Source organism: Acinonyx jubatus, chromosome D1 (assembly GCF_027475565.1).
Source record: "Acinonyx jubatus isolate Ajub_Pintada_27869175 chromosome D1, VMU_Ajub_asm_v1.0, whole genome shotgun sequence".
Taxonomy (NCBI): Eukaryota; Metazoa; Chordata; class Mammalia; order Carnivora; family Felidae; genus Acinonyx; species Acinonyx jubatus.
The window spans coordinates 85,062,529-85,088,779 of NC_069390.1; the positions used below are offsets into that span (position 1 = coordinate 85,062,529).

Genomic DNA, 26,251 nt, shown 5'->3' on the forward strand with positions numbered 1-26,251 from the left:
GACAAAAGCAACATTTCTGCAAAGCACCTATGATTGTAGGTGACGAATGTTGGAGAACCAGGCTGTCCCTCGGTGCCCCTTGCCAGGCTCCTATGACAACTGGCATAAACCTTTCTCCTTCTGCCCCATGCTCTGTTGGGTTTTTTGTTTTCCCATTTTAGTCTTTGGCTCCTCAAAAGGCTGAGTATGCTTCCAGGAGCCTCCCTCCACAACTCCATCTGTCCATGCTCTTCTGAGCCACAGTCCACCGGCTGGATCCCTGGCAAGCCCCGGAGGTGAGCACACAGTGGTCGATCTTGGGAGGAGGCAACACAATCAGAACAGCACATGGTTCCTGAGTGGCACTGTTATTCTGAAGCAGTTAACTCATTAAGAATGGATCAATAGTTACACCACGAGACAACCATTGCTAGCAAACTCCAAAGAGAGAGAAAGAAGGATGGGCAGAAAGGTACATTTTGGTGCCCCTCCTCATCTTGAAAATGCTAATCTCCTTGAGGTCTACCGGGGCTTAAACACCTCATCAGAGAGGAGCTCCTCTTCAAAGGCTGAAGGACTAGATAGGGAAGTGACCTGGCAGAAAGAAGACAAGTGTCATGGGTGCAGCTATGAAATAACCAACAGATGATGTGGCCCATCTGTGTCCCTGACAGAAAGACACCAGCCCAATTACTTATCTGTAATTGTAACTTCCTCAAGGGCAACCTCACACATCTGTGCAGACTAGTCAGAAATGACAGTGAGCCAGTAACATGTCGAGGGCAAGAACAACACAAGACAACTAAGGGAAAAGGACAGAGAAGGGCAAGGAGAAGAAGGCAATGATCTCAGATTTCCTTCATTTGTTCACGCAACAACCATTTACTAAGAGCCTTCTATTTGCCTGACCTTGGGTACACAGTGCTGAATAAGAGAAGGTACTTATTCTGTAGTTAAAGTCCATTTGGGGAAGACAAATCATAAACACATAACCAAATATATGAATAAGAAAACTTCAGATATGGATGACTTATCTGAAGAAAAAAAATCCAAGATGAAATGCCAGTGTAAGACTGGTGTAGGTGGTAGGGATTATTTTGACCTTGGGTGTCAGGAAAGGTTTTAGTGAGGGGTTTCCATCTGAGCTGAGACCAAAATGATAAATAGCTATCCATGGAAAAATCTAGAGTAAGGTATCCCCAACAGTTATGAGCACAAATAGAAGGCCTCTGTAGCAAGAATTCGTTTTCTACCTTTATGAGGTGGAGAAAATGCCAGGATGTCTACAGCAGAAAGACAAGCAGAACAGACATTCAGACTTTATTAGCAAAAATGATAGGCTAAGTCATGTGCTGGATGCTGGGATACAAACATGACAAAGTCATCATTTTGCCCTCAAGAGACAATGGAGTAGCTGAAGGGATAAAGAGAGAATCCATCTGCTATCAAGTGAAATGCTAAATTTTTCACATGATATGAATAAAGGGCTACAGCTTCCTATGTTTAGACGGGGACTCCATGGGTTTCCTCAAGTATCAAAAACACATTCTTCTGCGCTATTCCATGGAGTTGCTATGGCAAAATCCAACTTCAATCTCATACATTTCTCAGATCTTTTCTTCTTAACTCATCTAAAAAAACAAACAAACAAACAAAAAACAAAACCTCAACGTTGTGCAGTGGCAAAGCCTACACTCTAGACATGTAACAACAGGTACAACTTAGCTTTTGATACTCACTTTGCAGATGATCCCAGTGAAATAATTCACTATACTACTTGTCACCTTATTGGGGGAATCTATGACAACACAAAACACATTCATCAGAACTTCCAAACGATAGGTGGATACTTAGTGAAAGGTCTCCAATCAATTTTTTTAATGTTTATTCATTTTTGAGAGACAGAGTGTGAGCAGGGGAGGGGCAGAGAGAGGGAGACACAGAATCCAGAATCTGAAGCAGGCTCTAGGCTCTGAGCTGTTAGCACAGAGCCCAATGTGGGGCTCAAACTCACAAGCTGTGAGATCATGACCTGAGCCGAAGTCAGACGCCCAACCAACTGAGCCACCTAGGTGCCCCAAAAGGTCTCCAATTAATGACATCCACATAGTTGAGAACCTCAGCTCTCTCCTGCTCCTCACTTTTTCCTCAGCATTTCTACAGAGAATCCCACCCCACATGGAAACAGGATGCTCTTTTCTGACCACATGCACACACATTACCCACTTCCTGATGGGCACACTCTGCCTCACCTGTAAGTTACCTCTTTGTCCACAGCCCAGCCTTTTGAGTTGGACTTAAGGCCCTGGAGTATGACATCCAAGCCTCATGCCTTTTTATACCCCAAAACCCAGTTCAGAACCCTTCATGTAAGAACCACTCAATAAACCTTTGTTGGTTGACCACAGCTGTATTTTAAAGTAAAATGATGGAAAAATGCAGTAAAGAAATAAGTTGAATATAGGCTGGGGGATATTTTTGTTTAGTTTCTATTCATTTTATCTGTTCCATAAACATTTGGGAGTACACAGTGCTCATGACATTACAAGGTACGATCTCTGCTTTCCAACAACTAGCTGTTCCCTATTGCATGAGGAGAAAGAACATAGAAGGTTCAACATCATTGCAGGAAAGGGTCTAAGCCAAAATGACTAGAGGAGACAGTAAGTACTAGCAAGGAATTAGAACACAGAATGCAGCAGGGAAAGTGTGGTGTCTAAAATGAGGGAGTAGAGTCCTGAGTCAGCTTCCAGCTCTGCCACTTAACTACTTGTGTGATATTACCTAAATTTCCCTCTGTGGGCCTTAGCTTCCATAGCAATGAAGTTGGGATAATTAAGTCTATTTCAGGGAGTTGTTCAAACATTAAATGTTACTATGTATACAAACTATTTAACACATACAGTAACTGACCAATCATTGACACTACTATTCATCTTATTAACATTATTATTACTACTGCCTCATAACCTGGCTTCAACACTTCCTACCTGTACAACTTAATCAAACAAGGTAAACTCTCCATGCCTCAATTTCCTCATCTGAAAAATGGGAATAATAATAGCACCTACATCACAGGGTCTCTATTAGGGTTAAATGTTAATGTTATGAAGCTGGATGACAGAGAAGATGCTATGAAAAACAGACTCCTCCCTGACACATAGCAAATGCTCTCTAAACCTTTGTTAATGCTATTATTATGGTATATCCTGTTCTACATAACCTCACCTTTAGAAAAAGATATGCATACAAATTATCAGCAGGAGGGCAGAAAGGGTGGGTGATAGCAAATTGTTTGCGATTTTTTTCAGGCTATCAATGGCAGGCTCGGGTGAAAGGTTTCCCAATACCTCCACAAGGATCGTTAACACTAATTGGATGAAATAAAACATTTTTAAAAGTTTCCTCACATTAGAATCTGCTGCTGAAGCATTCATTCTTTGGGGACTAGAAGACATCTTCAAAAAATAAAACTGGCGAGAACAAAGAATAAAATGAAATCAGAGCAAAAAGTCCTCTGCTGGTTGAGAAGTAAACTACAAGCGTCACCCACAGCAATGTGGACATGGTTGCTCTCCAGGGCAGAGCGGAGGTGCTCCAGGCCTCCCTAGTTGTATTCTGTGTAGCTTAGTTGCATGCTGAAAAAGAAAAGAAGAGAGAAAGAGAGAGAGAGAGAGAGAGAGAGAGAGAAGGAGATTGAGGGGAAGGAAGGAAGGAAGGAAGGAAGGAAGGAAGGAAGGAAGGAAGGAGATAAAGAGGGAAATAAAATGAAAAGATCCACATAAATACACAAAAAAGAAAGAAAAACTCCAAAAAATAAAAATAAAAAAAACAAAATTCCAGAGCCCTGAGACACTGCACTACAACAATCTAGAATCAGGTTTGCAAACTTAGCAAATTTTATGCAAACAAAATACATTCTGAAATTCCTATTTGCTTCTTTGCACACCAAATTACAAAGACTGTGTTTGAGGGTTCAAAGGCTCCAACTCCACAAAAGAACACCTCAGCATGGCGGACCTTGCTTGTTCTAGTGCATAAGAGCCTGGGAAGAATGAAGGTTATCCTGCAGAACATGAGCATCCTTTGTGCAGGTCATCTGATACACCTGCAGCCCGATTCACATCCTAAATCAGGCCCTAGCCAGTGGGTCAGTGTCAGTCACATCCTAGCTCCTCTAATCCCTGCCCTATAAGGCTCCATCCACTGGAAGTGTCTTCCTCCTTATGTCACTTAGACATTTCGTCCCAGGGGCTGGCACAGAATGGCAGGAGATGTTCTAAGAGAGTCTTTTTATGTCACAGCAGTGTTGGGTCTAGAGAAGAAGCCCCATCATATTCCACTTCCTCCTTCTACACCCAAATAAGACCAGAGCAGATGTGAAAATGCAAAGAAACATTAGCACTTGAAAGAGACAGGGACAGGGAAGCCCAGAGTGAGCAAGAAAGGCATGGAGGGAAAGATAAAGAAAGGGAAGCAGCTAGTCCATGATAATGCAATTTTAAGTAGAAGCTGTTCCTAACTAAAGCCCATGCCCTGGCTCAACATCTGCCAAATTCAGCCACTCTCTAGAGAGTCTTAATTCTCATGAGACTAGGAAGATGCTTTCTGAAGACCAGATCCTGGCTCATCCAACCCCCCTTCAAATGATCCCCATTACAATATGGGACAATTGTCTATAAGGCCCCTTTGCTATTTCTTTATCTCCAAATCTCCACAGAGCTGACTACCTTCCACCTTCTCCTTGAAAATACCATCCCATCTGTTTCTAAAATGTTCTCCATGTGAGACTGTCTCTATTTCATCTCTTTGGGACCACTCCTTGCAGCTAAGGTTAGGGACAAAGGGAACATCCAGAGAACACTAAATTCATCATCGTATTGTGTTAAGGCTTCATTTTTGCACTTCTTTTTTAGGCAGACTGAAATCACAACATTTTTAGAGCTCCATGACATCCCTTGACAAAGCAGATACAGTAATTCTGGGGTGGGAGGCAGTTAGATATTTAACCTTTGTCCAAAGTAGTTGCTGAAGGGCTTAGTGGAAGAGGTGGGTTTTCTGAGCCAATGGGTAACTAGGAGTTCACTGGGGCTTTGGGGGTTAGCTCCTCAAAGACAATGGAGCACGGGATGTTTGTAGGCCTTACATATGTCCTTAAATCACACACTTCATTTGGCAATGTCCTGACAAGTCAGCTCTGTATTGCCAGAGCCCCCTTCTCGACATTTTCTATCCTGTGGATATTCCCTTAAGCATACCATCCACAAACAATGCAATTTTAAAAGAACAGTCACCAGGGGTAAAACAATGGACACCAGTACCACGATTATCTTTCTAAGAATCTTTGAATGCAAAGCATGGGAATATTGCCATGTTGCCTTAGAGTCAGCTCAGTAGCCCAGTCTGGAAAACTTTAAGTAAGAGAGAGTATTAAATCAAAGAGAGGCAGAGAAATGATTATTCATATGAACCTTCTTAACTTCTGCCTCATGCTGACTCTCTCTAAAGAGTAAGATTTCCCATTATCATCACTAATTCTCTGTTACCCTCTCATGAGTGATACATTTCTTAGACACTGGAAATTGAGTTAACAAGTCAGTAGGCAGGGTCATCAGGGACATAGACTCATCCCATCTTACACAAAACATAGCCAAGATTCTTCTCCTCCTCGGTTTCTGTAAGCCTTAACCCCAGAAACCTATCAGGACCCAACTCAACATTGAAATATCCTATCTTTTCAGTAGATGAGTTTTGCACACACCATTTTAGTGGGGAAAAAAAAAAAAGAGGGAACAGCTAACCAGAGTAAATGATGTTTTCCATGGACAAATCAGACTCATCTCCAGGACTTCAATCTCAGAAAGCCATATTTCGACAGGAAAAAGCATGTCCTTCTGCCCACCAGCTCATGGCATGAAGGCACCCCAGGAAAGCCCAGACACAGTCAAGCCCAGGACAAAACATCAGGTCTGCCAGAATACAGGAGCCCACTGGCAACACCCCATGGCACAGGCAGAGTGAAGGCATTCAAACGGAGCCAGACTCGTCCTTTGGGACTCATTAACTTCAGAGATGACTGTTCATGCTGAGCCCCAGCCAGGTCCCCAGTCACCATGGCCACCAGGTTCGGGCACACACAGTGTCCATGCCACTGTCCTCAATTTCAGTGACTCCCTGTCTTAGCCGCCCCTCACGCTTACCAAGTCCTGAGCCAAGGAGGCCAATTTTGGAGAAACAGCTCATCTCCCCAACCTCTGAGCGTTTCCCTAACACCACCACGTTCCCGGGGCAGAGCACTCAGCTCCCCATCCATGAATCGTGCAGCCCAAGGAACCAGCGACCTCCGTGCCAGCTGCGCCAGAGCTCACACCTGCACCCCTGCCCCTCTCCCCCCACAACCCATACAAATCATTGTTAATTCATAGAAGAAAGACAGCTCCCTACCTGAGGGTGGCGCTCTCCCCCTGCCGGACCGTCACGTTGTCCATAGCTTTGGGGAAGGTGGCATCTCCGCTGCGCACGGGCACTCCTGTGGGTACAAGGAACAGCAGCCTGAGAGACACGACCACGAGGCACTTCCAGGGCAGGAACAGGTACCCACAGACCCCCATCCTCGACAGCCACAACTTCCCAGAACTCCGGCAGCTGCAAGGCACACACCCCCCAGGCGAGCACAGGAAGTGGGTGGGGTGAAGGAGCGAGCTCAGGGACCGAGCAGTGAACTAGCAGCGACCGAGAGGCGCGAGAGGAGAAAAGCGCGCAGACTCCTCCAAGTCTAATATTCCTCCCCCGAATCCGGCCTCGGATAACCAATTTCCACGGAGGACATCCACGGGGTGCTTCCTCGGTGCTGCTTCGGCCGGGGAAGACGGCCAAGAAAGGGGAAGCGCAAGGCAGGTGCAAAGGTGTGGGCACGTCTCAAGAGCCCCTTCTTCCCGGTAGCAGTTCTGACATGGCACTTTGGAGTGGAGTAAGCACTTTGGTACCAGAAGGGGACAGGGGGTGGGTCAGATCCGGCTCCCCAGAGGTGGTCTGCAATTCCTCAGTTCGAACAAGGGGAAATCCAACACTTTCTTTGTAAGTTTCAAAGGAAAGATCGCCAGGAGAAAAACAATCCGTAACAATAGCCGAGATGGAAAGTGGGGCACGCTGGAGGCGGCTCCGCCGGGCTTCGTGCGATCCGGACCCGGTGATCCTGCGGCAGCAGCCTCGGTCAACTTCCTCCAAGCCGAAATGCGCTCTGCAGCCGCTGCGATTCGGCCAGTCTCGGGGGAGGCAGTCGCCGCGGCGGCGGCCGAGGCAGGAGCGGCCCGGCGGAGCGCACCGCGGCGGCCCCTAGCTCGCTGGCTGTCTGGCTAGGGAAGACGAGGCGCAGCCGGCACCGGAGCCGCGCGGACGCCACGCTCAGCGGCCGCCCCCGGCCTCCGCGCCGCCTTCCTCCCGGGAGCAGCCCCGACGCGCGCGGGCCCCGACCGCCGGGGTTGTCATGGCAGCAGCTCCATCACTGACCGCCACTTTCTCCGGGGCCGGCGCCGAGCGAGCGGGCGGACTGCGCGCTCATCCTGGCGGGCGGGCGCGGGGCTCCGGGCGCGGGCGCCCACCTTAACCCCTGCCGCGCCGCGCCGCGGCAGTGCACCAGCCGAGGCGAGGAGTTTAACCATTTACCCCCTTGAGGAGCTGTGACTTCCAAATTAAGAAGAAAGGCAAAGTTACCTCACAATCTTAATAAACCCAAGACATCTTAAAAAGGGTCACAAACTAATTAACTAGGAAAGGAAAACCCTGCAGCATGCATGCATGCACCTTTAAAATTATCAGATTAATTCCATTAGCATTTAGAGTAAATTTAGAGTGTTGGAGGATGCTTTAGAATAATCTCATTTTTATTCAATAGTCGCCCACACCACCAGCACCCCCCCCCCCAGAAGCTACTTTCCAACACCGGAGACTCAACACCACCTTTCTAAACAGATCTCCCATATATAAAATAAATGCAAAATCACAGAAGTCTCTTAGTGTGTAAAAGTGGCAAAATCGCATCAAAATTTTGGTCAAGTTTGACACTAACTTACATTCTTTATTCTTGTTTTGTCGACATTAAAAGATGCTAGCCCTGCAAAAGTGCTCATTCAGATGAATGAGTGTGAGCCACTTGCTTTATTTATACTGCGGACTCCCAAGTTTCCTGGGTTTCACAATCTTGCAGAGCTGATTTCAAATCATCTTAAGAGGTGTGTTTTTCGAATTCTTGAAACCCAGGGAAAAACTGGTTTTGCTTCAGTTCTTGTCACTTCTCTCTAGCTGCTGTGGGTCCCTGTATACCTACATTTAAATTTCTCCCTTAAGTCCAGCTATGAAAGAATGCAGTGCATTCCCCTTCCTGGGCCTGGCCCCTGAACTAGGGAGAAACCCAGAGCAGCCCAACCCACACAGCTGTGCTAAGTAATGCTAACATGCTTTCTCCTCAGGGACTTCCAGATCTAAGCCCTCTACACTGACCCAGATTTTTCCTGGGCTTAGACAAGAGGCAACCAACAGTGACTTTGTTTCTTCTCCCTCAACTTTCTATCAGATACAACCAGGAATCTGTTTTTTGTTTGTTTATTTGTTTGTTTGTTTTGTTTGTTTTGTTTTGTTTTGTTTTCCAATAGCTGTTAAATAACAGAAAAAGATGTTCTTTCCCAAATCCACCTAGCCAACACCAAAATGATTGATACGTTATAAGTGTCCCAGTGCCAGAAAAGTCCTTACACCTTGCAGGTTGTAACCACTACTTGCATGTAGGTAACATATGTGTCAGAGATAAAACAAGCATTTTACCCACCATACTGCCTCACCCTACTTTAGACTGGTAGGGATGGAGATAGGGTTTGCAGATGTAGGATCCATACTCCAGGGTAACAAAGACAGACTGAGCAAATGTGTTTTTTTTTTTCTTTTAATAGTTAACCAGAAACTGGTCAACCGTTAAAAGTTGAGCAACTTTACACTGAAGATCTCAATTAATCCATCATTAGGGCCATTTTTTTCTTCATCTCCTCTGGTGACTTTTCCTGAGATTAAATTCTCAGGGAAACCCACCTGCTACTTTTGGCCAGTAGGGACCCTTTGATATATAGCACCAAAAAAAATCAATTGTCAACTTATGCCTGCAACAAATGACTTTACTATCGGGGCGGGGGGTGGGGAGCAAAAGCAAAAAAAAAAATGGCATCTATGCATCTATGGAGAGCGGGAGAGTGTTGCTTATATTTTTGAAAGAATAAAAAAGAGAAAATCTTTCTCTGCACCAGTCCATTCTTGCAAGACCCTATAAGAAGTAAAGTGTGAGATTGTATTTGCTGACTTACAGTCTGCTGAATTTGGAGTTGTTCTTCCCCTAAAGCCAACGAGTTACCTCTAATAATATCCATCTTTCAATTTTACCCACCCCTCATGCTCCCCTACCAATCCTTCTGTGTACACACATCTTCACTACCTCAGCTGGAAATAATTACAGTGTGAGGAAGGGAGAGGGATTCATTCTGGGCTATGGAGTCATTTCCTTGCAGGCTTGGGAATGGCAGGGAAGATTCCTTTCGTAATAAATTCTAGTCCTGGCTCTTGCATCTAATTCCCAGGTAGGTACAAATGAGCATTAGTTTTTGCATCTGGGAATGTGGATAATGACAACAACCAGCCTTCCCTAGGGACCTACATACATGATTAACTCTACAGGAAAATACTTAGAAATCCATTTAAGGTGGAAGATGCTTTATTAATACATTTTGTCTGCTACCACTTCATTATTATGACTGGGCAGAAAAATAATTCTTCATATGGGCTCTTTAAGATGTTCATTTTATACCAGTCTGCATGTCATTGATCTAAGACAGTCAAACCATCTTTGTCTCTGACCATGAAGGGAGGGTGCTGAGCTGCAGCATCTGGCAGGAAACCCAGCAGAGCTCAGGTAATCCTCAGGGTGGAGATAGAAAAGCCACTTGCAACCTCATACCTTCTCCGTGAGTCAAGGGGCCCAAACTTTATTCAAAAATGGAAGTTTAGAAAGTGGTGAAAGACCAGAGATGCCTGCACAATTAACAAGCCAGAATCCATTTCATCCGAACTCCTTATTGAAGTTGTTTGAGTAGATGAAGATCAAAATCATATGTCAACTCCCTGCCCATCCCCTAATCCCTAAATATAACCAACACTTAGTGGCTTATCCTATATCCTGTCTCTTGCTTCATAAAAACTGCTAGATTTATTTTATTTTTCCCAGCATATCCAAGTTAATGAAAAAGGGATGACAGTCAGAGCAGTTTCATTGTTTGTGTTCTTTATAAAAACAACTTCCTTTCTGCCTCCTGGAAAGCAGCATCCTAACAAGCGCCCACCTCCACCTTCTTCCCCCCATCTCCCTCTCCTGCCTCCCTTCCCTCTTGGATACACATATGCTGTACACATAAATCAACTTGTCACAGCTTGTCTCTGTGCTGACAGCTGTAATTGCTTCAGGTTATAAAAATATCCATAGGACAATGCTTTTCAAGCTCACAGACACACACACACCTACACACACACTGCCAGAGCAAACGAAAATGCTCATACTCCCTTTAATGATCCCATGACTGCAAAACAGAGGAGTGCAGGAGCTCTGCAGTACAGGCCCCAAAGAGCTGGCAGGCAGGTGAGGAGACAGGGGTAGAGGGAGGCTTCTGGCATCAGCAGCATCTACACACCAAAAGCAAGGTTGGAATAGGAAATTCCCAGTGAAAGGGAAATCAGCTGTTGTTTTTGTTTCACTCTATGTTACCTACAGAAAGCTGGGGCTAGCTAAAGAGCTATGAATATTCCACACACACGGAAGACCAAAAGAAGAGCACTAGCTTAAGAAATGCCAGTTCTGCTTCTCCTTCTCTAAAAAGGCTAAAGGCCCCCCTCTCCTGGTAGAGATTCCAAACAGGAGCTCAGGCAGGAAGATAAGATGCAAGGCAGTTACAGTGGCGTGGCACCGAGTAGATACTGAAAAGTTTAATCAGAAAAGGTGGTGTGGATCTGAATAAAGAGATGTCTCTAGGGGAACAGGGATGGGCAGAACTCTGGAAAATACAGGCTATTCTTTTCCTCCTATATGAATATAAGATCAGAATAAAATCGTTGTTCATCTGGGCTAGAGTCCAGCATGTTAGGATTTCAACAGAAAGAGCAAAAGAGCAACTTGAAGGAGGGGAAGAAGCCTCTAAGGAGAAAAAAGGGGTCACGAATAGAGAGGATAGAAAAGGAGAACAGGAAGAAGTGGCAAAGGTTAGGCTATCTATGGACTTTGAAAGCTATACGACTTTCTAAGAGGTGCATAAAGGGGAAAGATGGTCAGAAGAATAATCAGTAGGTAGACGGAAAAGTAAGGAGGAGCACAATGAATGATTAAATTCAAAGCACCAATGAAGAAAAAGCCAGATGCCTAAATGGGAGCATCTCACAAGCCAGGGGTCTTTGGGGCAGAATCTTTCCTAACCTAGGTTTTGGGTCAAAATAAGACCCTGGAGTCACAGAATCATAGAATGATATGGTCAGAGGGGAGCTTGGAAGATATTTCGTACAACCCACTCATTTCATAAGGGTGGAGGGTTGAACCCAGGATGGAGTTATTACTGTAGGGACATATGGGTAATAACTGGTAAATCAGAACTGGAACTCAGGATTCACGGCTCCTGTTCCAATATAGCTTTCTGCTACACCTGTCAGGTAAGGACACTGCTTAAGAGCTAACTAATAAAATATCTCCTTTGGCTGCTTCATCTATGGGCAAGAGAGAGAACTACAAAAGAAGTGATACTATTACTGCCAAGAATACCTCTGGGTATCCAATTATTCAGTTGAATTCAGTGCATTCAGTAAGTATGGACAGGTAGACTTTGAGCTCCTCCTATGTACCTGAAATCACTTTGGAGTTAGTGATACAGGAATGAAAGACATAGCCCCAGCCTTTGATTTGCTTGTAGTTTTGTGTTATTAGGTTTGGCAGTGGTTTTATTTGTATTTACACTCATGAATTTTGAAGTTATCATGAACTCATCCCCACGCTCCCTATGAGCCCTTGAGAATGTTCTCAGTGCTAAGAAAAACAAACTGGGGGGGGGGATGCCTGGGGGGGCCCAATCAGTTAAGCATCTGACTCTGGATTTCAGTGCTGGCAGTGCAGAGCCTGCTTGGAATTCTCTCTGTCCCTCTATCTCTATGCCCCACCACTCCTCTCTCTCACTCTTTTTCTCTCTCAAAATAAATAATCATTGAAAAAAGAAAAAAGCTGGAATATACCTCCCTCTTAGAATCAGTTTGTCCCATTAGCTTGTCCAGATTTCCAGGCACTGACCATAGTTTCCCGAACTTAATTTAAAATGACATTAGGAGGGGAGAGGTGATCTCAAGGATTTATAAACATAAGTGAGAAATTCATCTATACAACAAACAGGCATTTAGTGTTACACTAGCTATGGGATAGGCAGGGCATTGAAACTGTGATGAGAGAGAGAGAGACAAAAACAAAATCAACATGAGACTTACCTTCATAAATCACACTGTCCAGCAGGGAAGACAGATAGTAAATAAATAATTTTACAAACCAGTGGATACAGTTGTGATAAGCATTTTGAGGGGGAAATAGAGAATGCATATGACAGAAGGGTCTTGTGGAATCTGGAAGATCAGGAAACATTTCCCCAAAAATGACTTTAAAATGGGACTTAATAGTGAGGAGATGAAGAGGCAGGTGGTGTGGGCGGGAACCTCGTTGTAGGCAGACAGGACAGAAGCCACACAGCCCAAGACCAGAAAGAGCATGAGCAGAAGCTGCCTTTTATATTCTCAGATTGCCCTCATATGTGGATATGTGTAAAGTGCTGTGATTGAACATCTCTAACTCTTCCAGCATTCTGTGTTCATTCACTTATGAATTTATTCAGTACAAATGCATCAGTGAAGAATGACCATGGGCTTTGGAATTGGACAGACCAGAGGTCAAACACTCATCATCTCCATTATTAGCTGTGTGACCTTGACTTGAGGAAATAATCTCATTTGTAAAAATAATGGTAAGAATGGTGCCTACCACAGAGTGTTGGTGTGATGAAGAAATAAGACAGTAGATGTAGAGAGTTCAGCAAAGGCCTATTACACACACTGCAGGGGTTAAAATGTGGGAGCCACCGTGCTTCTACATCAAGACTGGCAGGGACAGAGGAGTGCCAGACCTGATATTCATTCAGAGAACCCAGGGGCAGTCTGCTGAGTGTAGGCCTGTGAGCACCGTGAGCATACAGATGCTGAGAGGTTTCATCACAGAGACTGAGCAGACTCTTCATGCTGAGATGTGGTCATAAAAGGAAGTAGCTTAGCCTTCAAACCAGGGCAGGAAGAAGATGACCCTCCAGCTCCCACCGTAATGTCTCAAACTCAATGCTCCACAAAAGCACACAGGATATAGGCCTATGGGAAATGGCCTGTGTTTGGGAAAGAGAAGAGGGCTTTCTCTTCCTGGGAATTTTTGTTTAAGTTTATTTATTTTGAGAGACAGAGAGAGTGTGAGCAGGGGAGGAGCAAAGAAAAACAGAAAGAGAGAAAGAGAGGGAGGGAGAATCCCAAGCAGTCTCCAAGCTGTTAGTGTAGTACCTGAGGTGGACTTCAAACACATGAACCCTGGGATCATGACCTGAGCCAAGATCAAGAGTCAGCTGCTTAATTGAGCCACCCAGGCGCCCCAGCCTGGGAACTTTTATCTGTCTTGCTTCCACATATAACTGAAAGGTAGTGAAAGAACCTGAAGACAAGACAAGATCCCTCCATCTCATCTTTAAAGGAGCAGTCCCCACTCCTTCCACTCCTTCCATAAACCTTTACACCCTTCTTTGTTCCTGTGTGCCTGATGACTGAAATCAAAGCCTTCTCAGGTCTAGATCTTAGACTCGTCATTTGATAATAATTTCTTGTGCCTGCCTTACCTTTCTTAATTTCTACCATTTAACATCCCAGAACAGTGCTTCAGGACCAGCTTCATTCCCTCTGTAGAAGGGAGGGAGGGTTCCATGTAGACATCCATCTAGTGCATAGACAGACCCAAGACAGCAGTTGTAATGTTTACAAGAGGCAGCCCTGCCAGAGTCGGGTTGGGGTTTCTCATAGAGAAAGAAACCTCTCACCAGCCCCGAACTTGGAAGTTAACATCCCAGATCAAAGGAATTTGGCTTGTTTCTACCCTTGAATTTTTTCTCCCCAGAGGATTTCCTTTTACTCATTTATCTCATTAACCTTTTCTCTGCACTTTCTTTACTGGTTTGACTCCATATTCCCCAACCAAGATCAGTGACAGAAGAGACAAAAATTTGCTCAAAACATATAGATTCATTGTACTTTTCACTGGAGGTGACATTTTATAAATATGGTTTGTAAATCAAAGGACCTGTGTTCTAGTTTCAACTCAGGCCTTCATTAGATCACCTTAGATAAGTCACTTCACTTGCTTTAAAAAAAAAATTAGTTTCTTTTTCCAAATTTTTACTTGTCAGAAGAACCAAAATCTTTATGATATATGGGACTTTCTGAAAATCTAATGCCTCCTAATGCATCTAAATGGGCTAGGGCACTTTTGAAAGTTAAAAGTACTCCAGAGCAAGAGGGCAGCTCAGGGTAGGGCTAGGGGTCCAAGGTATTGCATCAAGCATACCATCTGCTGGCTGCATCAGGGTGCTCCGTTCACTTCCGCTTTTCTTCTATTCCAAGAGTTTGGATTAGGTGACTTCCAAGGGCCCTTCCAACTCTCATAGCCTATAGTTTGAGTGCTTCTCGACACTCTCCTCAAAAGCACTTTATCCTTCATACCCACTTATCAATCCCTCCTATAGAGAAATAGCCCTCCTACTCATGTCCTTCTACTTTCTCCAGAACCAAGGTATGCACTTCACAGTACAGAACACGATTGAACAAAGTAATAAATGAGCTGCCCTGCATCTAAGGCAAGCTGATGGCAGAGCCAAGATGATTAAAATTCTTCCGATAAAGGGTTTCTTTAAGGAAAAGAAAATGCCACAATGCAACCAGCAATGTTAATCTTCAATAAATACGCTGTTAATATTTAACTGGCATTTATTTAAACTTACAGTAACTGTCCTATTAAATCTAAATTAATTGCCCATTTGGGAATCTTCCCCTAAAGCCTAGCTGGGACATGGCTGTCTAGATCATAGTCTATGCTAGGCATCCAGCCATAAAAGAGAATATTTAAGCCATCCTTTTCAGACTAGACTATTAGAATATCATGGTTGGAAGAGTCTTAGAGGTCAGCTTGAATAGTAAGTTTTATATCCTGTGTCTTTTGACTTTTTGGGGTCCTGTTTTTCCCCATCTATACAGTAAAGCTTATTGTATGTTTCCTTTCTCTCTCTTTGTCTCCTCTTTATTTTTAATTTCTCTCTCTCTCTCTCTCTCTCTCTCTTTCCACTCTGTTAGTAATTTTTTTTTTTCTCTTGGACTTCATGTTTGAGTTTCATTCTGCTGTGTTTTTGTCTCAATCTCTCCTGAGTTTCTTAGGACTCATTTAGGATACTTAGCAAATTCTATATACACTCATATATATGTATATGTACACATACACATACGTGTAAGTTATACATATATTATTCTAAGTGTCATAAAGACCACTTTATAATAACAGTTGTACATAAAAGAATAAGAGCTGTGAAGGAATCCCTGAATCACACTGCTTTAGAAGGGGCAGCAGGAGTGTAATTGGATAGAAGTGATCTTTGATATCCCTGGGATCAATCAATATTTTTTTATTATAAAAGTGGTCCTGGCTAAACTTCTGGGATGCTATTTTGCCTTGATATAACACATTTACAACATTTCTACATCAAACACACACATGAACACACTCACTCTCTCACTCACTGGTTTCATCAAGTCTGTTTACTAGTGAAACATGGGGATTAAAAATAAACATGCAATCAGATGGGTTAGTGTTCAAGCTGAGTTAACTTTCCTCAAGAAGTGGGAAATGATTGGGATAAAAATAATTGATACTAGGATTTCTATTTTTTTTTAATTTTTTTTAATGCTTATTTATTTTTTTGAGACAGAGAGAGACAGAGCATGAACGGGGGAGGGTCAGAGAGAGGGAGACACAGAATCCGAAACAGGCTCCAGGCTCTGAGCTGTCAGCACAGAGCCCGACGCGGGGCTTGAACTCACGGACTGCGAGATCATGACCTGAGCTGAAGTCGGCCGCCCAACCGACTGAGCCACCCAGGCACCCCTAGGATTTCTATTTTTTAAATATAATAAGGTTTTCATTTTACTTTTTTAAAGCTTATTTATTTATTTTGAGAGAGAGATAAAGTGAGAGAGAGAGAGAGAGAGAGAGAAAGAGAGAGAATCCCAAGCAGGGTCCACACTGCCAGCATGGAGCCAGTTGACGGGCCCAAACTCACAAGCCAGGAGATCATGACCTGAGCTGAAATCAGACGCTTAATCAACTGAGCCACCCAGGTTCCCCTGACTCTAAAATGTTTAAAGGTGTAGGACCCTAAGTTCAATTTGTAAATTGTTCGTTGTTTGCCTTGCCAGGCCTGGAGACTGGGTGGTGGTGGAGAGAGGGATAGAGCCAGAGATGGACATGAGCAGGGGAATATGGGGGCATGGATAAGGAAAGGGTGGGCAGATTGGAAGGCATCCCCCATATTTTTAAGAAGACTAAACACATTCTGAACTACTTGCTTGAGGAAAGCCTGCATTGGCACTGCTTACAAAAGTTATGCTTCTTTGTGTGTCTAACTAAATACACAAACCATCCCGCTTCCTTTTTCCTCCTTTACATCAATCAGTGTCAAGTGAGACTAAAGACACTATCCCATCCTCCATCCATGTACTATCTTCAGTTAAAAAAAAAAAATCTCCACATTCAAAGTGTCTTTATGTTTTATTTTATCCAGTCTTAGAAATTCAAGAAAGAATTGAACACACTTCTGTAGGCTTCTGCACCGTCCTGACTTTTACTTTATCTGCACATCTATATGCATTATCATTAGGAGTTTGGGGACGTTCTCGGTGAAGGAATGAAGGCTGCAGTTAGAACCTCTCATTCCTCCTGAGAGTCGATGTGGGCTTTCCCTCCTGGGAGGAAATGCTTCCCCTACACCTTTTGTACACTTTCTTCATCTAGTTAACCTAAAAGCTCCACATGGTGCTACAGGTAGTGAAAGTCAGAGCAATTTGTGAATGGCTTGGAGGAGTGGACTTAATTTGTGCCCAGGTAGCTTTGAACCTGGCGAGAACAGAACGGGCAAATGTTTTGAGTGTGCATGTGAATAAGGAATAACATGTGAAAATAATTTACCTAGGTTTTCACAACAGTTTTGACAAGGTGTCAAGATCAAAGACACCTTCAAAAACAAAATGGGTAATGAGCTATCTTCTAAAGCTATCTTCTTTTTCAAAGGTGGAGAATTAGCTTAACACTAAGGCACAAATCAAGGATAGACTGACATGTTTCTATATGGGGAGGTATTAATTCTAGATTCTCTAAAGGATTGTGGCTGGGACCAGCCAAATGTAATATTTTTATCAATGATCTGTCAAAGGGAATTCATAGACAGCTCTACCAAGTTTGCAGAAGTCATGAAGTTCCCTTAAGTAATTAAATCTGCAGTTGACATGGATGAGCTTCAAACCATCCACAAAGTTCTGAGAGTGTGTAGAGAAGTGGGCAAATACAATACAACATGGTTTAGGGAAAAACATCTAAAGTGTACTTCTAAGATGCTGGACTATGGGCAGTGGAATAAGGAACAGTGATCAGGAGTGAGCTGAACATGGATGTCGGGGTCAATGGCTTTGGCTTGAAGGCCGAGCTCTTCAAATGGCTACTTTTACCTTGGATAATTTTCTTACCTCCCAAAGCCTCAATTTTCCCCTCTGTTAAATAAGAATATCACCGACCTCATATATTTGCTGTGAGGATTAAATGAGATAGTATTTGTAAATTACCCAGTTAAAAACCTGTCATGCAGGAGCCAAAAATGGTGGCTAGTGATTATTTCCTCACGACACAGGAAAAACACGTTGGAAATAGCTATGGCCAGCGGTTCCCGAGCTACGATCCTTACAACACATTTTGGAATATAATACTGTGGATTACTGTCTGCAGATATCAGGATATTTTGCCAAAAGAGAGAGAGAGAGAGAGAGAGAGAAATGTTGAGCCACACATTTTATGAAACATATTGGGAAAAATAGAAACAAGGAAAGAGATGTTACCTTTACTCAAAATCACTGTGCACGATTTCTTCAAATATTACTGATAATACCTATTATTGTGGCTCACAAATAACAAAGGAACCTCATGCACCCAGTATCTGAAGCCAGAAATCAGGAGTCACCTTCAATCTCTTCTCTCTCACCACAGCCAACTCTCACATAATTCAATCAGTCTTTCTCGTGGCTTCTTCATCAAAATATCTTTAATATCTGGCCAGTTTTCTCAACCTCAGCTGCCCAGCCCTGGCCTATGGCATCATAAACTCTTTATTTTCTTCTCTGTATTTGTAAGATTCTCTCTCACATGGATTTTTTTCAGTTCTATTTCAAGCTAAAGATCTGATATAAAGTTTTCCTGAAAACCTGACCATATCACACTGCCAGTTCAATCTTTAGTGGCTTCATGCAGCAATTTGAATAAAGCCCCCAATCTGTTATGTGGTTTCTGAGAACCTCATGACAGTGGCTTCTGTTTTCACTGTTTTCTCCTGTCACTTCTTCCCTTATAGACAGCCACACCAGTATTTATTTTAATTTATTATTTTTTAATCCCTCATAGGCTCCTGTTTCTCAACTCAGGACTTTTGCACATGCTGGGTTCCTGCCTAGCATACTGCCACTACATTTATCTAAGTTCTATTCATCTTTGTAAACTCTAACTTCCTCCTAAAGACCTTCCTTTAACTGTTCCATTCGATTAGGGCAAATGCTCATTGCACAAGTAATACTTGTAATCATTTAAATTGTGTCTTTCCCTCTCTTATACTCCTGAAGCCTAACACAGTACTTAGCGCATAATAGGTTTCTAATAAATATTTGTTGAATTTAAGTGACCAGTACATCTGGGAAAAATTCAAAAAGTAAAAGATTTTCTGGCAGGGATTTCCACTGGAGAAACATCAGGAAGATGAAGACATTTGGTATTCATGAAATGTAAGGATAGGGTGCACATGACTTCATGACCAAACTCTGGCTGGAAATAAGAGGAAAGGAACCCCAAGAAATTGAAAGATGGTAGTGTAAGGGTAAAGACAAGCATGCCTGTATGAAAGGTTATACAGGCAGAAATAATACAAAGGGAAGTCTGGGATAAATTAATAGGTGACAGACTTATATTGATTTATTAGGTTAGGGGTACCTGATGTATACCTCTAACCTTTGAAGTAGGATTCCCATGCAAAACTGCTACTGTCCAAAACAGGTAACCAGGACATCTGAATGGATGTGACCCGATGTGACCTTTCTAATGTCATCTTCCCATCTACTCAGTAATTCTATTGTCCACATTGCTAGAGATAACGGAATTTTGCTTATCCTTTTCCCCTGCACACCCATTCTAGAATATTTTTTTGTTTACACTTGGTAAGAGCATTTTTTAAATGCTGCAAGAAAATGTGTGTATGGTTTCTGTGAAAAATGAACCCTGAGCGAAGGGAAAGTCTTCTTTGGGCAGAATTAGTTGGACTTCCTTCTGATTTTATCTTCCTCTTCCTTGGCTATTTCCTCCATGTCTGACTCCTGACTTCTGTTCCTAACAATGTCTTAGGAGACCTAGTCTACCCTGCACTCCCTATTTCCTCAAGCATTACTTTCCAATGTACTTTGAGCACCTCCCTCATCTCCCTTGACTTCCTCCTTCTCACAACTGGAAGAATGGGGTTACAATATGTGTCTTTAAACTCCTGGTCCCATGGTCTTTTTTTTTTCTCCACCTCAGTGCTTCCCTATGTCAGCCTACCTTCCAGGGCATGATGGGGAGTGATCAGTTTTACATACAATTCTTTATTTTTCACGCTAGCGGAAGATAACTGTAGCAACCATAGTCCAAAACAATAGATAATGCCCAGGCCTGTGTGCCCAGCTTATGCCCTCCATGATTTGCTTCACTATAACTGCATTTGGGAACCTCTGTCAGTAACCTTCATTTCCTGAGACATAGCTGGGGCCTTAGCACTCCAGAGATATGGGAGGCCCAAGACTAGAAATGCTCCAGAAAATTTCCCCCAAACAAGGTTCACAGAAGTTAGTTGGAAAGATTGTTTCTGATTTCCCTGCTGGGGTAAAAGCACCCTTCTCACATTTATGCTGTAAGTCTACGCTGGGGTAAGTGGTATGATACAACAGAAACTGGCACGCTCTGGGTCCAGCCCCCAAGGTTACAGTTTGCTGCAAAGACTAACATTATAAATAATTGTACAGGTAATCAATGAATCACAAGTGGAATACATATTACAAAGGGAAAGTGCAAGATTACAAGAGAACAGAAAAAGAGTGTCTTATTCAGAATCACTCCATTTTAGCACAGAGCAAGGTAAAATATATGCAATAATAAATCAATGTAGGGCAAATGATTGAATGAGTAAACATGCAAAAACACCTAGACTCTGAAGTCTCAATATTCTTCCATGAATTTCCATGAAATTCTTCCATTTGGGTTGTCCCTCCCCCTACACAGACATCTCTACCAGATCCCTTCCCTTCTTCCAAGGGCCAATAGACTTCCAAGGAACTGAGGTGCCCTTTGCATGTTCTTATTTTTGTCAGCCCTAAATAGGAGAAGCATATAAATTAGGTATTATAAATATTTTCAGTGCACTCATTTTGCTCTTGGGAAAGCTAGCTCACCACACTCATGAAAAATCCACTCTAATCCCTACATCCAACTTATGACCTCCTCACACACTCCATGCAAGAATAACATTAATAATAATCAGACTATTAGCCAGATTGCTTGGTTTGAACCTGAAAAATTTGAGAAATGATCTTATAAATTATTTTCCAAGGATACCATCTTTAGGCATTAACAGCCACAACTGACTCTGAATTCTGGGAATTGAGCATAATTACAAGGAAATTGACAGGACACAAATGCCAAGAATCCTGTTAACCTTTAATATCTTGAAAAAACTCTCCTTGTAATTATCTCTTTCCTTTGTTTTAAATGTTACTGATGAATATTTAAAGGTGTAAGCAAATATGGAAGTGGATGGATGGCAGAATCTTGATCTTTGTTTGGAATCCCAGTTTTCCAGGCATTCCATACAATAATGAAGTGCTAAATAGAGCACTTGGAATTTGACTATTTCCGGAAGGTGTTTCCATCTTTGTATTTGCTCTGCTCCAGTTCTCTGCTTATAATTCTCCACACTGAGTAGAAGCTTCTTTGCATTAGTAATTATAGTGAAAATGTAGGTCTGAGGCATCCGGTGTCTAATGCAATTCCTGACCTGTTCTATGTCTTTGGAAAAGTCACTGCACCATTTTAGTGCTTGAGATTTCCTTTCTGTGAAGTGAATATAATGACATTTAGCTCTAACAGCAACAATATTTGCATAGTGCTTTAAACTTTACTGCGGATATTTACATCCCTTATCTCACAGGTGTAGGAATGTCTCTTGCATTTTTTCCCTCCTTTCTGGAATTCACTACCACTAAGGCTGCCCTTGTCTCTTTTCTCTATTATTTTAATTAAATCTTAACTCACATCTCTGCCCCAACCCTGCTTCTACCTAAACCAGTGCTTTCTTACAGAGACCAGATAGACTCCTTGGGGGTGGTCAAAAGTTGGAAGAAGAAAGATTGTCACCATAATTGTGGAGACAGTCCTGCCACTTAGTGCATGGGGGACAGGGAGGCTAGACACTCAGCAATGCATAGGATATTCAGTCACAGATGTTGAATGCCTGTCTGGCACTGAGGTGAGTGAAACCTTTTTTTTTTTTTTTTTTTAATCTAAGCTTAAAATGTATTCCATTTGATATATAAACAGAACATTTTTCAAAGTTTTAATGCTTCCTAATCCTCCAGAAATGAAACTACCTGTAAACTCAGGGAAAAAGTGTGCTTTGATTTGTTTACCAGTTTGAACATCACCAGTTTGAAAGTTCACGTGACCAATGGCATTGCTTCTCATAGTATTTAAGTCACAATTCTATGCCCCTTTATCTCTATTGTAGCCTTCACATTCATGGAGAGTCTACATAGTGACACAGGCATCTACACATCATTACATCCTGTGGTATTGTTGTGCCGAAAGATTTATTTTACACTTATTTGATTATCAATCATTTTCTCTGTATTTCACTTGTAGATTGAATTAGGACATCATATACGCCATTTTTTAAAGTGCGTGCATAGGTAGCTTATTTTATCTATGAAATTAATTTTGCATAGCAATAAGGAAAATACAAAATAGTTCTCAAATAACAAATAAGATTTGGATCAGGTAAAATAGATAACTCCTGATAAAAACAATTCCATACACAGGAAGTAGCTTTGTCTTTCTAAAGCATAGCTCAGTAATGTTTGTTATGTGTTCAGAAAATTTCAGTGTTTCCTTGCCTATGACATATAGTTCAAGTTCCCAAGTTTGGCAGTCAAGGCCCTTAGAAGTATCCCAAGGCAACTGTCTAGGCTCAGTCTCTGCAGTGGCCCCACCTCCACACTCATCCATCATCCCGTGACTCCTCAGTTTCCCTGGATATCTCACACTTTACTGCTTGGCTTTGCCAGAATTCACCTCCCTTCTATCCACAGTTTTATAAATCCCACTCAGTGTTTAAGGGCCAGTTAAAATTCTGTTTCCTTCAGGGGCACCTGGTTGGTCTGTTAAGTGTCCAGCTGCTGATTTTGGCTCTGGTCATGATCTCATGGTTCATGGGTAGGAGCCCCGCATAAGGCTGTTTGCTGACAGCTTGGAGCCTGCTTGGGATCTTCTCTCTCCCTCTCTCTCTGCCCCTTCCTCACTCATACATGCTCTCTCTCTGTATATATATTTGATTGTATATTTGTCTTAAGTCACTTAAGGTCTCTGAAGGCAGGCACTATTTCTTGTTCATTTTTGTACCACTCCAAGGCTTGGCAAAGTACGTGGCCCAGAGTATGAGGTCATTGGATTGAACTGGCCTTCCAGTAATTGAGATAGACTAGGTACTATTATCTTTATTTCACACATGAGGAAATTGAGCTCCAAATGAGTTCTGAAAGGTTATTTTATGCAGAGCATCTGATGAGCCATGATATAGAGGGGGAACATATAATTACCTCCAGCTCATATGAGGCTGGCTCAGATCTGCCCCTAGAAATACATCTAGAGAGGCTGGCCTACATTTTTGCCAAAAGAAAACAAAAATTTCCATTTCTAGGTCAGCTCTCCAATGTAAGGGTTTGGATTTGTATCACTCTATATGCCACTGATGATAACAAATCTTCTATCTCTTAAAACCTTGTCACCAAACAGAGCTGCAGGTTTCCCCCTTTTAACATTATGTTCCCAACAGAATTCAGCCAGAAATAAGACATGGGTTTCCCAGAAACCTTCTCAGGCTTGCCTGGTGGTGGAAGGGTCAGGCTCCAGCTGCACTTCCTGGCACAGCTCCAGCCTTGACTAAGCCCATCCATCACAGCCGAAGCCTGCCCTTCTCTCACGCTGCTTGAGTTGGAAATGGAAGTGGCCTTTTAACAGAACATTGTCTTAGGATTGTATGAAGCAAGGCTGACAGAGAAAGGAAGATTCATTCCTGACACCAATCATACTAATATCTGTCACCAAAATGACATTTTCCCTTTAATGATGAAAAATTCATCAGGAAAGAGGGAGGAGAATGAACAACTTTCATACGCTGCTCTGGTCTGATAGGGAGGCAACCTTTGCTGCTGCTGTGGGTGGTTTGCAATTTGAGGAGATGGGAGAGAGAATGGCCAGTTGGTTACTGAGCAGACACAACTGGTACTTGGTTTGGAAGAGAAGGGTACAAGCAGATGGAAGCCTGTGGGTTAAGCAGTGTTGCTGAACATCTGACTAATATCCCACGATGTCTTCTGCTTGGTTTTTCCATAGAATTGCACCCATTTCTTTCAAGGCCAGACAGGGGATCAGTAATGATTTGCAAGGCCACCATATACATATTTTACCATATCTGGTTTTTCAAAGCAAGTAAACCTCATGGGAATGCAAAGCTTCTGCCTGTCCCCAAGCCCTTGTTCACATATTGTCTGATGCACACAAATGCTACAATAAAGGAATCCAGTCCACAAGGCAGGGATCATGTTCATATCCTGGAGGGTCTGCAGTTGGGGATGACCCATCGGTGGGAGAAAGCACTACAAAGCCACTGCCTTACAGCCTGAACATGCAATGAGGCAGGGACTGCAGAGACACTAATGAGGCAGGCATATCACTGGCAGTTGGAAAGAAGCTGCCCAATTTTCTCAGGTGTTCACAGAAGTAACTATTTCCCAACAAATCCCACATCTTTATTTACAAATCCATTGTTTACAAAGATGCTAGATGCTGGTGGCTGTATAAAATGATTTTATTCTCCCCTCCTTTCTTTTCTATTGGCAGAGTCTGCCTCCCACAACAGAGGCTCCAAATGCCAGAAATTCACTATCAAGTGATGCTATGGATGACCACATTACATGGTAAATTAGTTGGATATCCCCCACTAACCAAAAAGAAAGAGGTGCACTCTTCCAGACCCCCACTGATCCTGTCTTTGATCATGGTCAGGTGATGGCATGCGGGGTCGAAAAAGGCAGCCACTTCCCACTCATGGGATAAAGACTGACATCTCAAGCATCATGAATATTAACTGTGAGACTCTAGGTTGCAGGGGCTGTTGCTCAGCTTTTGGACACCGTACCTCCAGGCTTCTCTGATGTCCTAATTTTCTAAGCCTCCATTAGTAAGTGTCCAGTTACTTGCTGCCAAAAAATCCAAAGTTCCAAAGTACTATGCTCCCACTTAATCAGGAAAAGTGTATCAACTTTATGAGCATGGCACTCTACTTCAGATTCCTTTACTCAGCCTTGAACTGCTCTTGCTCTGTAGGCACACACCTCCTGCTTTCTGCTGCCAGCTTTCTCTTACTCCCTCACTTTCATAAATACTGCCATATACAGGCTGGTTAATGCACCAAGAATCACACTACAACAGGATACTTCTAAAGCTTTTGTGCTTTTGCAATTCTTTATGCTGTTAATTAACACAACACCCACCCATTAGCTAATCTGCCAGCAAAGCAACACAGCATCATTATCTTCTTTATGGAAAAGGAAACTGAGTCATTTATGTCTCTATATTTGCATGAGTGGGCTTCTGGCTCCCCCTTTTCCTCCTCCAATATTCACACTTTCAAATGTATTTTAGAGCAGCAGTGATGTGATTTCAAAAGGCCTTCACCTGAACAGTCGAGCCCCTAAAGTAACTGGTGCATAAGTGCATATTTTTAAAACCATAACCCTACTACAAATCCCTACAAACAGGCAGGACCACATGGTCCACGTCCTCAATTTTGAACAAATATGTTGTCCTTCTCTCATGTTCTTGGTTTTTTCTGCCTCCCTGGCAGACCAGGAAGAATCTTCTATCACAGAACTCAAAGGTTCAAAGTGACGTCCAAGCTCCAAAAATGACACTGGAGCTCTGCCTTAAGGGAAAGAAAGGATATGAGAGACTGTTCTCAGGGAAGGAACAGCAGGCGGGCAGGAGAAAAGCTTCCTGTCCGGAAGCAGAAGTGCTGACCTGGTGGACTCAGGCAGGCTGATGTCCCTGCTGTGGGCCACCTGCCATGAGAAGCTCCAGCCTTTAGGAAACAGACATTTTTGCTCCTTGAAGGTGCAGGCTGGCCTGAGCACCACTGACAGGCCAGGGCAAGGGAAAAGCACTATCAGTCCTGTCCACAACGTGATCCACTCCTTGAGAGGAGGGCAAACTGAATTTGGTCACCACAGGACCCTTAAATTGCCTCCATCATCGCCTAAGTGCACTCACCCAGAGGGCAGGTCATGGTCACCCTTCGAGATGGCTATGCAGTCAAATGCCCAGTAGAAGCCCTGGAGGAATTCCATATCCAGTAGAAAATGCATGGAGGAAAATAAATGGAGAAGTCCCATGTTCTAACTTCAGTTAGAAATAGGCAAGCATTCCCTGACAGTAAAAGAAATTATACACTGCCTGACAGAAGCTATGCACGTAATT

The 26,251-nt window shown here is 43.0% G+C and overlaps 1 protein-coding gene across 8 annotated transcripts in view; it reads right to left on the reverse strand.

Moving 5' to 3' along the window:
* The window catches only part of NTM (neurotrimin), a 935,659-nt gene that overhangs the window by 390,264 nt on the left and 519,144 nt on the right, over positions 1-26,251 (reverse strand). For 4 of the 8 annotated variants that reach the window (XM_053203850.1, XM_053203853.1, XM_027036934.2 and 1 more), the window contains one exon: positions 6,424-6,508. In XM_053203850.1, the coding sequence (XP_053059825.1) occupies positions 6,424-6,508 (85 nt within the window). Of the gene's footprint in view, positions 1-6,423; positions 7,523-8,051; positions 8,071-26,251 lie in introns of those variants that run through there. The other 4 variants (XM_015082689.3, XM_027036936.2, XM_053203852.1 and 1 more) reach the window with 3 other exon arrangements.